At 37.0% G+C, this 13770-nt stretch overlaps 2 protein-coding genes across 6 annotated transcripts in view; both read right to left on the reverse strand.

The window, feature by feature from the left end:
- Nucleotides 1-4173: 4173 nt before the first annotated feature.
- On the reverse strand, nucleotides 4174-6374 carry acp5a (acid phosphatase 5a, tartrate resistant). 2 transcript variants are annotated; one of them, XM_061723116.1, is made up of 6 exons: nucleotides 6350-6374; nucleotides 5694-5784; nucleotides 5406-5605; nucleotides 5205-5329; nucleotides 4768-5113; nucleotides 4174-4687 (listed from the first exon to the last, which is right to left on the reverse strand). In XM_061723116.1, the coding sequence occupies exons 2-6, from the start codon at nucleotides 5782-5784 to the stop codon at nucleotides 4448-4450; spliced, it is 1002 nt and encodes a 333-aa protein (XP_061579100.1). In that variant the 5' UTR covers nucleotides 6350-6374; the 3' UTR covers nucleotides 4174-4447. The 2 variants fall into 2 exon arrangements, with proteins under 2 accessions (XP_061579100.1, XP_061579089.1); XM_061723105.1 differs by lacking the exon at nucleotides 6350-6374 and having other exon boundaries at nucleotides 5694-6295.
- Nucleotides 6375-7699: 1325 nt separating this feature from the next.
- The window catches only part of LOC133445642 (interleukin enhancer-binding factor 3-like), a 32607-nt gene continuing 26536 nt past the window's right edge, over nucleotides 7700-13770 (reverse strand). For 2 of the 4 annotated variants that reach the window (XM_061722981.1, XM_061722967.1), the window contains exons 16-20: nucleotides 12102-12263; nucleotides 11893-12016; nucleotides 11755-11793; nucleotides 9164-9490; nucleotides 7700-8286 (exon numbers count right to left, since the gene is read on the reverse strand). In XM_061722981.1, coding sequence (XP_061578965.1) covers nucleotides 8177-8286; nucleotides 9164-9490; nucleotides 11755-11793; nucleotides 11893-12016; nucleotides 12102-12263 — 762 coding nt within the window. In that variant the 3' untranslated portion in view covers nucleotides 7700-8176. The remainder of the gene's footprint in view (nucleotides 8287-9163; nucleotides 9491-11754; nucleotides 11794-11892; nucleotides 12017-12101; nucleotides 12264-13770) is intronic. The other 2 variants (XM_061722974.1, XM_061722985.1) reach the window with 2 other exon arrangements.

Here is a 13770-nt window from a genome sequence, read left to right on the forward strand (position 1 = left end):
TTTTTTCAGGCTGAAATGTAGTCTATGAATCAATAAGAGAGAGAAAAAAATCCTATACTTTTTTTTTATGTGGGTTTTGAGATTGAAGTGGTTGAACATGAATTATTGTGTCCTCATCTCTCGTTATTTATCCTACCACAGATTGTTTGCTGGGCCCAGTTGATGAGGATTTGGAAAAAGATGGCAAAGTGGAGGGAGTCAGCCCACTTCACCTTCCACCTAATCTGAGCTGCTCCCACCCAAATGCCTTCCATGTCTGGGACCAAGATGACATCATGATTCCTATTCCCAAAAGTGAAAGCCCTCTGACAACACCCTTGATGTCTGTCATCCCATACATACCTTCATTTTTCCCAAACTCCTTCAACGTGGGCAGCCCTTCCTACAATATATCACTGCCCAAGGAGAGTGATGCATGAGCTTTTTCAGCTTATTTTGAAACACTTTTTTTTCATCATACACAATTCCCAAAATTCACACATTTTCTTGGAAATCTGATAGGAATCGTATGGCCTGAAGAGACTTCCATTTTCCAAATATAAGTGGAAACTCAAAAGCAGTGAATATAACCAGTTTGTAATTGCAGTTTTATGTCCTTTAAAGCAGTAAATATTTGTGGTCACAACAAAGAACAGACACGTGAAATGCTCGTGGGGAAATGTGTTCAGTATTAGCACTCAGGCATATCTTGGGATATTCACTACTTTGACATCTTGTTTTTCTTGATTTTTTTTCCCCACTGTGCATTTGTGCCAAGTCAATGCCATGATTAAGATTTTACCATCTTAACTGTCTGATCGATTCAACTATCATATTTATTTGAATATAAAATTAACACAACAAATTTGATAAAAGCACCCCTTTTAAAAAAAATAAATAAAATTGGGAGAATTATATCAGACAGACAGATAATATACATTATCACATCATTATCGCACAAGTGTTGTAACTTTATGGCATAAATATTGCTTTGGTGATCATTCAGATTACATCAGTTAAACTACTGAAAACTTTGTATACAAAATAAATACTACTTTTTGCTTGTCAGCATTAAATAAACTTTTTCATACTAGACAAAAATGTCGGGGTCCGTTTTAATCAGCATATTAGCTGAGATCCTGAAATTCAAGACATTTAAAGCCTGCGAGAGCTGTGGCGACACAAACACACACCTGCGCACACATATCCTGTTAATTTGTCATTTCAGTTTGAATGTGTAATGTTTGTATCATCACTGTAAAAGGAAATTATTTCTGTTACTTTTATGTACAAAAAAGTCTTTTTTTTTTTTTTATTTTGATGAATCTCAGGATCTGTCATTGAGCTGACATTGCTCATCCAGTCTGTGATACCTGGGGTGCCTGCCATAAGAGAGGATGGAGATTATTGAGAGAAGATTAGATGAGCAGCTTAGCCTGTAAAAAGTCCTTTTATTACTTTTGAGCTTAAGAATTAAATGACTGCTTTACCCCAATCTGCAAGGACAAACTTCTACATTGCTATTCTGGCTGTATGAGGCATTCAAAATTAGACATTTTTCAGTTCTCTGTGAAAAATGGATGTGAAAAAAAGAAGAAGCAGCAAGTAGGGAATGTGTATGATTTAAATGCATAATAAAGTGCTTGAGTGAGAGATTTCATGTGGTGTGCTGTGAAGCCAAGGATGTGGTTGCTTGACACACTGTAACTGACCATCACTGTGATGCATTCAGCTGATCTAACAAGAACGAGACTATGCTTGTAAAAGCATGTAGGAGAAACAAATACAATGTAAACCGGATACGGTCTGGGCTATGTTAACTCAACAAACAACACTGCCCTGGGACTTTCACCCAGAGGACACACTGTACCTGTAAACCAGGTAAACTTCACAATAAAAGAGCAAAGACGTGGTCCAAAGTAATCAAAAAGTTGTTGCTTGTACAGTATGTGTGTGTTTTCTCTCAGTTGTAAATATATATATATATATATATATATATATATATATATATATATATATATATATATATATATATATATATATATTTATATATATATATATATACATATGTATATATATATACACATATGTATATATATATATATATATATATATATATATATATATATATATATTACATACATATATATATACACACATTATATATATATGTATATATATATATATATATATATATATATATATATATATATATATATACATATGTATATATATATACACATATGTATATATATATATATATATATATATATATATATATATATATATATATATATATATATATTACATACATATATATATACACACATTATATATATATGTATATATATATATATATATATATATATATATATATATATATATATATATATATATATATATAGCTGCCAATGTGCTGATAGAATCATCTAGAGCACAAGGACATGATTTACTTACTGCAAAGTGTACAATATAGACTTTAAGGTGACTTTTAGCGTTATCTGCCTTTAACTCACTCTTTGGTTTAGATGGTATAATTATTAACTGATAGGCGACCAATGTATTTTTTTTTACAGGTCTACAGGAGATTTACGTAACACAGGGTTAAGCGATCTTTACTTGTCCTTTATCCTTAGACAACCTCAGCCAGCTTCTTTGGTAATGACTGAGATCTGTCCATCCAACAGTCTGATGGTACATTACACCAACCGTCTGTAATTCATTGTAATTGGATTGGGCTAGCCCACGACTACAGTTAGTAACCTTTTAATAGGCTTTAGATTAGACCACAGAAAAGGCCAAGCAAAAAATCTCACGCAAAGGACTAAAAAATGACTTTGTTGGCCTGTAGGTGGATTTGTATGAGGGACAAAAAAATGGTAAAACAAATAACTATAAAAATAAACAAATAGACAAATACATAAATACATACATGCATTAATATAAAAATAAATAGGTTTTGGTCAGAAAAAAGCCTTTTGTACTTGTATTTTTCTATTTATTTATGTATTAGTGTATGTTATATTTTTATACATTCATTTATTTCTAGTTTTATTTCTACATTTCCACATTTGTTTCTGCATTTCTTTCTCCCTATGTTACTGAGGTGGGTGGTTCCAACATTTCTCTTCAGCAGGATTGGTTAACTGGGAGAATCAGACAAGCAGATTCAAACATGCACAGGAATACATTCTCCTGTTCACCCTCTCCTCCATGGTGTGGCAGTAAAGCTCATTTTTCGTAGTTTTCTGCCAAAGTTTACCGCCAAACTAAGCAGAATTACACAGAAGAATGGCTTGGAGCAGGACTCTACTGGCAGAGCTCTTGCAAAATGTTGCTGACCAGCTGGAAAACAGTAAGTTCACTGTCAAGTGTCCACCAATGTTATATATCAAACGGGGCAACAATAAAAGTTTTTATTAGACAAGTCTTCCACTACTCTAACCAACTGTGCTGCAGACAAATGTTAGAAGCACCTACCTCATTGATATACGGACACAGTAATAAAATGTATAAAGACAAATGTAGAAACAAAATACATAGACAAAAACAAAGCCTTTTTCATGACCAAAACATTTATTCATCTTTATGCATTTACTTAGTGTATATTCAGATTTTTCATTTTTCATCCCTCAGATTTGTGAATTCTATTTAACATTAGTCAGCTTTTTTCCTCTACAGAAAAAGAATGAGCGATTTTCTGAAATATCAAAGATGAAATTAAGGTGGCTTTTTTTTTTTTTTTTTTTACACGTCAGCAAAACACACGAGAAAAATAGAAAACAGCTGCTTTGCTTATTTATATCCCAGGCTAATTTATTGGTTGGCTCAGTTTCATTGTGGACACCGTCACTGTGATCTGCTGTTGTCCAGGCTAATCCTCTGTTGGCAGGCCGGTTATCCTCTGCGATGGTAACCCCCTCCACCCTTTGATCCTTTAGTACGGAGATCCTCGTGGGCCGGTGTCCTGCACGTTTAAGATGTCTCTGCTTTAACACACCTGATCCTGACGAATCATGTTGTCATGTCATCCAGGTCTGATAAGGACAGTCATTTGTATCAGCGTGTGCTGAAGCAGAAAACGGCTAAAAACATGCAGGACACCGGCCCAAGAAGACCGGAATTGAAGACCAGGCTTTAGTACATATTCACATTTTACAAAACAGCAACAGCCAATCATGTGGAGACAAAACGTTGAAAATGAAATTTTATTCATTGTGCATTCATGTCAAAAGTAAACATAAAAAATTAAATTTTTTAAGCTGCAGTTGTAAATCAGGTTAAGATCATGTCACTGACTCAGCTGAAGCATAACATTAAAATTCCTTCCCTTTAAGAAAAACACATTACTTAGATTTGTGCATATAATAAAGCCACACTTAAAAGAAAAAAAAAAACAAAAAAACAATCCACACACTTACACTTAACCGATTTGAAACTAGTCTACAGATTGAGTTCATTTGCTGGTCTAGTTCATCTTCCTCTGGTGGAGAACTGTACGATACAGAGAAGTACCTTTAGCCTGGAAGAAAGTCAGGAAAATCTTGTCATTTGTGACTTCTGCATGAACAAAGCCTCCCAATGTTGAAGCCTGGCCCGTGAAAAACTTCAGAGAACCCTTGGGGACGTGGTTCCAGTGACGGATATCAGGATCCAGAAAGTTTCCGGCACCACTCACTACATAGCCCACACCAGCCTCCTCAAGGTACTGTGGGACGGAAAGAAAAGGAAAAGCTATGAGCCAAGTACCAATACAGACTCGATATTAGGCATCAACGCCGAGCGTACCTGCAGATTGTGGTCATGGCCGCAGAGATAAGCAGTGACGTTGTATTTAATGAGTAAAGGATGAACCCTCTTTAACAGACAGTCTGTGGGCCCATGCTCAGACACAGACCAGACAGGGTAGTGGCCCGCTACCAGCAGGAAGTCTGCCTTGGATCGAGCCAACCTCTGCTGCAACCAGGTCAGCTGGCGGTTGGCATCGACTGCACACAAGGGTCCTTGTGGCTTCTTGTCCACGAAATCGAGAGAGTTCCCACACAGCATTACAGTGTCAAGCATGATGATAGTCAGCGTCTTCTCCGTGTTGGGAATGTGGAAATTCAGCTCGTAATAGTACGAGGGAAATTTCCTGAAAGTTTGAAAGATGAACAAAACAATATTCAGTTTGAAACCAAGATGACCAAAATTGCACCATTAAAATAATTTCCAAACTTGCTTACCATCTGTCAGATCTGTGTGTGTACTCAATCTGGGCTTTGACATTCCCTGCATGGTCATGATTGCCGGCAACAACATACCAAGGGACTCTGAGGGACTTTGCCGTGTACACAGACTCAAATGTTTCCTGGTCGGGGTGAATCAGAAGCAGTCAGTGCCTCCACAGTCCCGCTTTAATTTAACATCAGAGATACTGAACCAACCTGAAACCGTGGGGAATCCACACTATTTACACCTTTGTAGTAGAAATTATCGCCAAGGGCCAAAACAAAGTCAGCTCCCATCTGCTCCGCTACTTTACTCATTTCTCGAGCCGTGGCTTTTTGCACAGCAGTCGCATACGGTGGATACGGCACTCCTCCCCAGTCGCCTACAGCCAGGAACTTAATGGAGGTTCTGTTTCCTGTTAAAAAGATAAAAACCTGATCATTTCTACTCCCAAATCCTCACGGTAAGAGTTTATTCACAGGAACTCATGAGGGGCTACTTACTGTTACTTTTCTCCAGGTCTTGGAAGGCAGTAGGGTAGCAATAGATCACAGGGACGGCAACAATTAGTATGGATAAAAGAGTGAGCGCCATCTTTTAAGATAAATATAAAAGTTTCGGTTAATAACAGACCAGAAGAGAACTAAAAAGAAAGAAGAAGTGCAGCTGGCAGCCAATAAAAGGCAGTGCCTGCCTATGTCAGCAGAGAAAAACGAAAGCGGAACATAAAACAAGCTCAGCTGAGGACATTTCACCACACACACACATCCGGCCCTATGCTTCCAACCACATGAAACAACCTTATTTCAGTGTGACTGGGTTTTTTTCTTTAAGCCTAGTGTTGACTTGTGATTGGCTGTAGACTGAAGTTGACATGTCCCAGCTGGAGTTAATAGAAGTCAATCAATGTGGCCATGTCTATGTGGCTGAGAGGGAAGGTCACCATTTCAAGTGTGTTCAAAAGGAGTACGACATCTCTGCCCCTTTTAAATAAGGATTGTCAATTTATAAAACACACAAGTCAAAAGATCTTCACCACACTGATCAGAGATGCGATAAAACTTAACAGCTTCAATGAGAAATTCAAGAAAAACAGTGTGCATGTGTGAAGGTTAGATGTCAGTACAATGACTATAAATGTCAAAGATAAAACACTTACGACTGATAACAGGAGAGATGTGCTCAGGTTGACTCCGTCCTTGCACAGCTCTTCCTTTTATCTTTTATCGGTGGTCCTGGAAGAGGCCGCAGGAGGAGCGGCAGGAGGAGCAGCGGAGGCCACGCTGCAGAGGCATGACCATTGTTCACACACTGACTCAGTTGGGATGAAGGAGTCACCCGTGTCACGTGACCCACAACATATAAGCTACCAAACTGGTGTCTAGACTTTTTTTGTTTTGTTTTTCCACGTGAGCATTAATCACAGTTTTCCTATATTTTTTCCCACCTCATAACACGGTGTGTACTGTATATATGCATCATTCCAAAGTCTGAAGTACAAGGCCTATTTCAACATGGGTCAAGCCACGAACAAGCAGTTATCTGTCTGGATGCATTTTTATAATTTACTCTGCAACTTTTAGCATATAACACCTACCTTTATTCTCATGACTTCACTCGTGTGCCAAATACATTTCTCTCCTTTGTACTACATTTCAAAACCCAGTAAGTAAAAGTCCTTTGCCACATGAGTCGACTTTTTTCCATGTTTAAATCAAGCTGTCTACAGAAAAGTCAGATGAAAGCCAGTTATTTGACAGTGTCCAGTAAATTAGACTGTGAAAATGACTTCTGTCCTCATTACCCATGCAAAAGTGATTAGAGAGGCATTCCACTTTTCTTTTCTTTTTTTAAACCAAATCTTCATAAATTCTGCTTGAGATGTTGGGATGTGTCTGCCAAGTCCACGATGGCATGAAGCGGCATTACTGGATTTATGAGATCCAGTATTATGATAATTGATCCCATTTCCAATAGTACAGTACATCAGTACATATAACGCTTTTTCAAATGATTATTCTGAACTACCTTTTGAATTGGTACTATACATGTAAAATAAGTGAATCCCAATGCTCCCTTTATCAATTTGCTTAATGAACTTTGAAGCAACATTAAATGTGGAGCAGTCTTGTGACAGTATGAACTTTTAGGAACACTGTAGTTTGCATTTGCTGGACATATCGGACAAGCTTGCAAAGTGGTTATATAACATTAAAAATGGATTAAGTGCACATGTGCCACAAATGGTTAACCACATGCTTACTGTAGGTAGCAAAACATGCCCAGTAACAGCAACGAGAGGCACATCTTTGGGATTATTAAAGGGGACTAATCAAGCTGATTTTAGTTACAGCATCTGTACATTTTCATATAGGCTACTCTGACCTCAGTCATCATACATCAGATGAAACTGAAGAGACAGTCTCTAAAATTGCTAAATACTTCTATTACTATTGAAATGCTGATTAAGCAAACTGCTGGTAAGATACTTGACACAAGATACAAGTAATTTAACTTTTAAAGAAAGGTTAAAGTATCTTTAATGACACATGAATACATCTTTACTTCAAAACTTACTTCAAATTCTGCTACAGAATCTATGAGGCAATTTAAAAAAAATACACTTACAACAAGGATGTAGGATGTGATGATGAAAAATAAAACAAACACTTTGCCGACAACTGTTTGACAAGTTTAAAAAAAAAAAGAAAAAGAAACTTAGAGGAACAGTAACAAAACAGCACAATTCCAGTTTCAGAAAGAATGCCTTTTTTTTGTTTGTTTGTTGGCCCTGTGATGGACTGGCGACCTGTCCAGGGTGGACCTGCGTCTCGCTGCGATGAGCTGGTAGAGGCTCCAGCAGACCCCGTGACCCTGCACAGGATAAAACGGGAATAGAAAATGGATGGATGGATGGATGTTTGTTTGTTTAAATTTACAGAAGTAGCATTTCAGACTTAAAATACAGTTGTGTGAGGGGAGAGCATCAGTAATTCATATTGTTGTATCCGGAGTAGGAGCCCTGGCTTTGTCCTCCAAAGCCCTGGTTTGAGTCGTATCCCTGCTGGTTCCCCCAGGACGATTGGTTCCCCCAGCCTGCGTAAAAGGGATCAAACCATAAGGTGTTATTTCCTTTATCTGTCGCTTGCCTGTGTAAACTAGGGCTGTTCGATTAATCGATTTTAAATCGTAATCGCGATTATGTAATTAGAACGATGTTAAAACGTGAAACTCGTAAAATCGATTTTTCACTTTTTTTTTTTTATAACCTTGTCTGCACACATATTAATGATTGATACCATATTAATGATTGATGGAAATACCTCTCAATACCTGCGACAAGTGCCCCATCGGAGAGGCTCTTTAGTGTAGGAGGGGGCGTTGTAACATGCCACCGGGCATCCCTCAAGCCAGATGCGGTAGACCGTAGACCGGCTCGTGTTCCTTGCAAAAAACTTGCAAATGTGAATAGCAAATGTAATGACTGACATTACACACCTCTACCTCCTTCATGGGTTGCATTATTATTTAGCATGCAAAGACCCAGTTTAGTTTAATTAGAAAATGTCTTGTTTTATTTAATTGGAAATATAACCTACTGTATGTTTTCAAGTGCTGATTTGCTGATTTTTTTTTCAGAGATAAAACTTTATATTTTATTATATTTTTTAAAACTTTTTTTCAACTTATTTTACAGAGTTTTGCACTTTATTCATTCACTTTTGGTTTAATAAGAGCAAAGTTTGCACTTAAAGCCCAATGGGGCAAATGTTCAATAAAAAAACAGCATATTTGAAATAATTTCTTTGCCTTTTGTCAATTCACAAAATAATCGTAATCGTAATCGAAAATCGGATTTTGAGATAAAAAAATCGAGATTTTATTTTTGGGCAAAATCGAACAGCCCTAGTGTAAACCAATATCTACAGTCACTGGGTAAGACAGAGGTTTGTAACCTGCCATTTGTCCTTACCATAGTTATTATACCCTTGCCCTCCTGTCACAGAACTGGGGTAAGCTGTACTGTACATGGAGTAGCCTCCTCCTCCCTGACCGTCACTCTGACCTTGGGTCAGCATCTTCTTCTTCTCATCTCCATACCCGTAGCTGTAGGGGCTTTCCTGATCAACAGGAGGAGGCATTGTGTGGTAGTTTTGTGCCTTTGTAGTACTGGAACTTGAATCAGGTGGGGAGGAGTAGGTGGAACTGCTCTCAGGGTAAAAGGTGCCATAACCAGCGTTGCTGCTTGATCCACTGGCGCCTTTGCCTGTGGCACTATTTGTATCGTCGTAGATTTTATCTGAAAGACAAAACAAGGCCTGAATGTCAATGTTTAGCAAAACATGTAATGTTTCTACCACCCTTGCTTTCTTAAATCTAGGCATACTCTGTGTAATGTAGGACTATCCCAACAAAAAATGACTAAAGGACAGAATTTCTTTGTTCATCCATCACATTGAGCCAACTTCAACAAAGCCTGTGTCTTTCCACCGATAAGCTACGATACAATTCTGACTGAGAAATTTAAGATGATTACAATAAAATATTGGTTATAATAAACCAACTTGTCATAATCAGTCTGAGGAGCTGCTCTGAAATGACTCCCTGAAAAACAGAATCCAGATATTTAGGCGAAATAGATATACAGGACTGTCTCAGAAAATTAGAATATTGTGATTTTCTGTAATGCAATTACAAAAACAAAAATGTCACATTCTGGATTCATTAAAAATCAACTGAAATATTCCAAGCCTTTTATTATTTTAATATTGCTGATCATGGCTTACAGCTTAAGAAAACTCAAATATCCTATCTAAAAAAATGTGAATATTCTGAGAATCTTAATCTTAAACTGTAAGCCATAATCAGCAATATTAAAATAATAAAAGGCTTGCAATAATTCAGTTGATTTGTAATGAATCCAGAATGTATGACATTTTTTTTTTTTTTTTTTTTTTTTTTTTAAAATTGCATTACAGAAAATAAAGAACTTTATCACAATATTCAAATTTTCTGAGACAGTCCTGTATGCCATAGTAACCCATAAACATTTATTAATTCATTAATAATGGTAACTGCTACAGTATAAAAATCAGTGAGGGGGGGATTTTGTTATCTCAGATCTGTTGCCTGGCAACAATTGTGATGATGACAAAATGTTTGCAGAAGTACAAAATGTAATGTTCGGTGGTTCAAATAAATAATTTTGCATCCAGAGCAGGTATGGTTCTTGGGCAAAACATTTGAAACTTAAATGATAGAAAAGTAACAAATGCCCCGAGGCATGCACAGCCCTCTCTCTTTCTCCACTCTTGTTACTGGCTTCCAGGTCAAGTGGAATTGATTTTAAGACTTGACGTTTGTTTTTAAGGCCAATAATGGCCTAGCCTTATCTGGCAAAGATTTTAAAACTTCCAGCCCACATATTTTTAAAGTTTCAAAGTCAAGGTACAAACAGTGGGGCCCTTTTCCAGTTGCTTCAGTGAGACTTTGAACATGTTAACTCCTGATAGTCATACAGCCACGGACATTCCTGCTTTGAAATCCTAACTAAAGTGACACTCAGCAAGGATTTCAGCATACAGTAAAGATGTGATTTTTCCCCCTCTGTTTTTAAGTATCCTTTAATTTTGTCATGAATGTTATGTTTCATTCTTCTCATTTATTGCTGTAAAAGCAATCGGACACCTGCTGGATCCTGTAAAGAATTATACAAACCAGAAAAGGATGATGCATTGAAAAGTGGAAAATTAGCTGGAAAGAAGATGTTCTGAAGTGAAGCAATTGGTCTTAACAGATGAAAATCAGCTGAAAAGAAGATTAGCTGAAAAGAAAAAGATCTGCTGAAGAGAGGAATATGAGCTGAGGACAGGAAGATAAGGGGTATGGCCTAAAGATCAACTGTGGGATCAACTGAAAAGAAGATGACCAAGTTAAGATAAGCTGAAGAGATGAAGATCAGATGAAAAGAATAAGATCAGCTGAAAAGAAGACAAGACAGGAAGATAAGCAGAATGAGAGCCAACATTACAAGGGTGTGAATATAAGATAGACAGACTGAGATACACACAGATATGCAGACATGCAGAGAAAGACGGGGATAGATGGGAGTCCTCTAGTCTCCTAAAGTACACTTGTTGCATCAAATAGTATAATGATATGGTGGGGGTTATTTGGGATTTAGAGCAAGTTAGAGAGACCAAACTTAAGAAGTCTTCTTTTATCAGCTCCCATAGTAAAAAAAAAAAAAAAAAAAAAAAAAGGTAGTAGATTGCTCTCTGTGATATAGGCTGATTTTACAGAAAAGCAAAAGTTACATTGCCACAAAAGTCATGTTGCGTGAAAGTCAATAAAAAGTTTTGTGCAGTGCAAAAATGTTTATCACAACATTTATTTTTTAGAAGTTAGGGAAAACCATCCAGAAATTATTTCAAAATTGAAAATATACTGCACTTGAACAGGCAGCGACTATAAAAATAAGCATGCAGACACATAAATCAACTGAATGCAAAACAATTATCACGCCACATACTGAGCATACTGAGATTTACAGTAGATACTCACGATAACCTGGTCCAGTGTTGCTCTCATAAGTGTAGTTGGCTTTACAAATAAGAGGAAATAAAATTCTATTTAATGGATTTTCTCTGGGTTGTTGCACATGTTTAAAAACTACCATGTTATTAGCGTAAAATGTCTTACTCTTGTTATAACTGGGTCCCGAGTTGAACGGTTTTCCTCGGCCTCTGCCCCCTCGGCTGGAGCTGCCGCCACGGGTCCCGGAGTCTGAGGGGATGCCACGGATGGTGCCGAATCCTGGGATGTGCTGTTGAACATCAAATGGTAGTTTAATATGAAAACTCCAGTCAAGTTGAGGTGGATTCTTTAAGGACCACAGCTATGTAAATTACCATGTCGGTGTAGGTGACCTTCTTCTTGACAGGATTCTTGTCAGCAGCTGGAATTCCGCTGTCCTCCGGGAACAGCTTCTCCAGAGCAGCCAGGGCAGCATAGGCCTTCGCTTCCTTCTTGTTAGAACCCCTTCCTTTGAATTTCTGCCCATCAACTTCAACCTCAAAAACAAGAGAGTTTGGTTCTGTTCACTATACATTTATCAGTTACATTTTATTTGAGTATGACTGGAACCCTGGAAACACACGATTTCTCTGAGTGAGAATGATTTTAATTAACCTTGTTAGTAACTTTCATTAAATTTGATACTGGGAGATATTCTTCATTTTCCCCCCAAAGGAACACGAGTTGTTCTATTACTGAAGACTCGCTGTTACGGCTGAAAATTAGGGTATCAGTACCGGTGGGTATTTATGTCTCTGAATCATCTGACACCATGTAACTTTGTCATATTTCATAATAAACACAGTCAACTGGTTGGAGAAAAAAAAAAAAAAACTGCAGTAAATTGCAAGTAAATTTGTGTGTACCCAGAATATTAAACTTTCCAAAACTTAAACTTACTGCCTTTGGTCAGCTGCTGTGTATTAAAACACTATAGCAAAATATTTAACACGTGAATTGAGCTCAATAATATGTCAAATTGCATTTAAAACTAAATAAGTATAGTTTATGACAAGTATATCATAAGGACTGGTTTATATGCAAATAATAAACTTCATATGTACGTTTTATGTATAACCAACTTAATATTAGGTGCGTGAGGATGAGATGGAGTTTGTATAAATGTTTTAAAGTGTGTAAAATGCATGAGCATATGTCAACCTTAGCCACTAAACAACAAAGACAGTTCATCTTCACCAAAAGCCATTTACAAAATTATCACTGAAATGCTATGAATTCATATCTGTGTTTATGACTGTACAATTTTTACAGTCTCAAAAGTTTAGTTTTCATATGGGAACATTGACGTTTTGTGTTATTGATTTTAGTCTTTGTGCTGCTGGCTGCTGCTTCATATTTGGATTCAGCTACTGTATGCTGTGACGATGACAGGACTGGTTTCCTCTTTCCTCATCCTAGAACTCTTACTGAACATAGCATCTGCTGGCACGGACCAAAATAACCAGACTGGTGTGTCAGCTCCAGCATTGTATTGTTCAAACTCATTTCCAGTCTGGCAGTCTTGGAGCAATTTAAAATTGTGTTTAATTTATTTATCGGGCTGATAAAAATTACATAATTTTACTTCCATAAACATCATTAAATTCCCTGTCTGATACTGTGCATCCCAAATTGTGGAGACGGTTTCCTAATTCCTAAGTTAATGTGAGGAAGTTCATTTATTTTTTCTTTTCTGCTTTCAATTGCCAATTGTCCAAGTCTATGACCAACCATATTCTATCATGCAAATTTCTAAATAAATTAATTGAATAAATCAAGTTAAGAATAATAAGTCATGGCACATAAATAAATATCAAAAGTTATAGCTCCAAGCGGCGTTGATCGGGCCCTCACATCTACCTGTATTGCATTAAGTACGTTCTATACCGACACCAATTCCCCTTCAACGTACACTTTCTGTGAAAGAACTTCCTACAATATCAGACATTCCTCTAATCCTTCTGAGGATAAAAGCACAATCAAAAAAACAAATACAGATACACC

Source organism: Cololabis saira, chromosome 1 (assembly GCF_033807715.1).
Source record: "Cololabis saira isolate AMF1-May2022 chromosome 1, fColSai1.1, whole genome shotgun sequence".
Classification (NCBI taxonomy): Eukaryota; Metazoa; Chordata; class Actinopteri; order Beloniformes; family Belonidae; genus Cololabis; species Cololabis saira.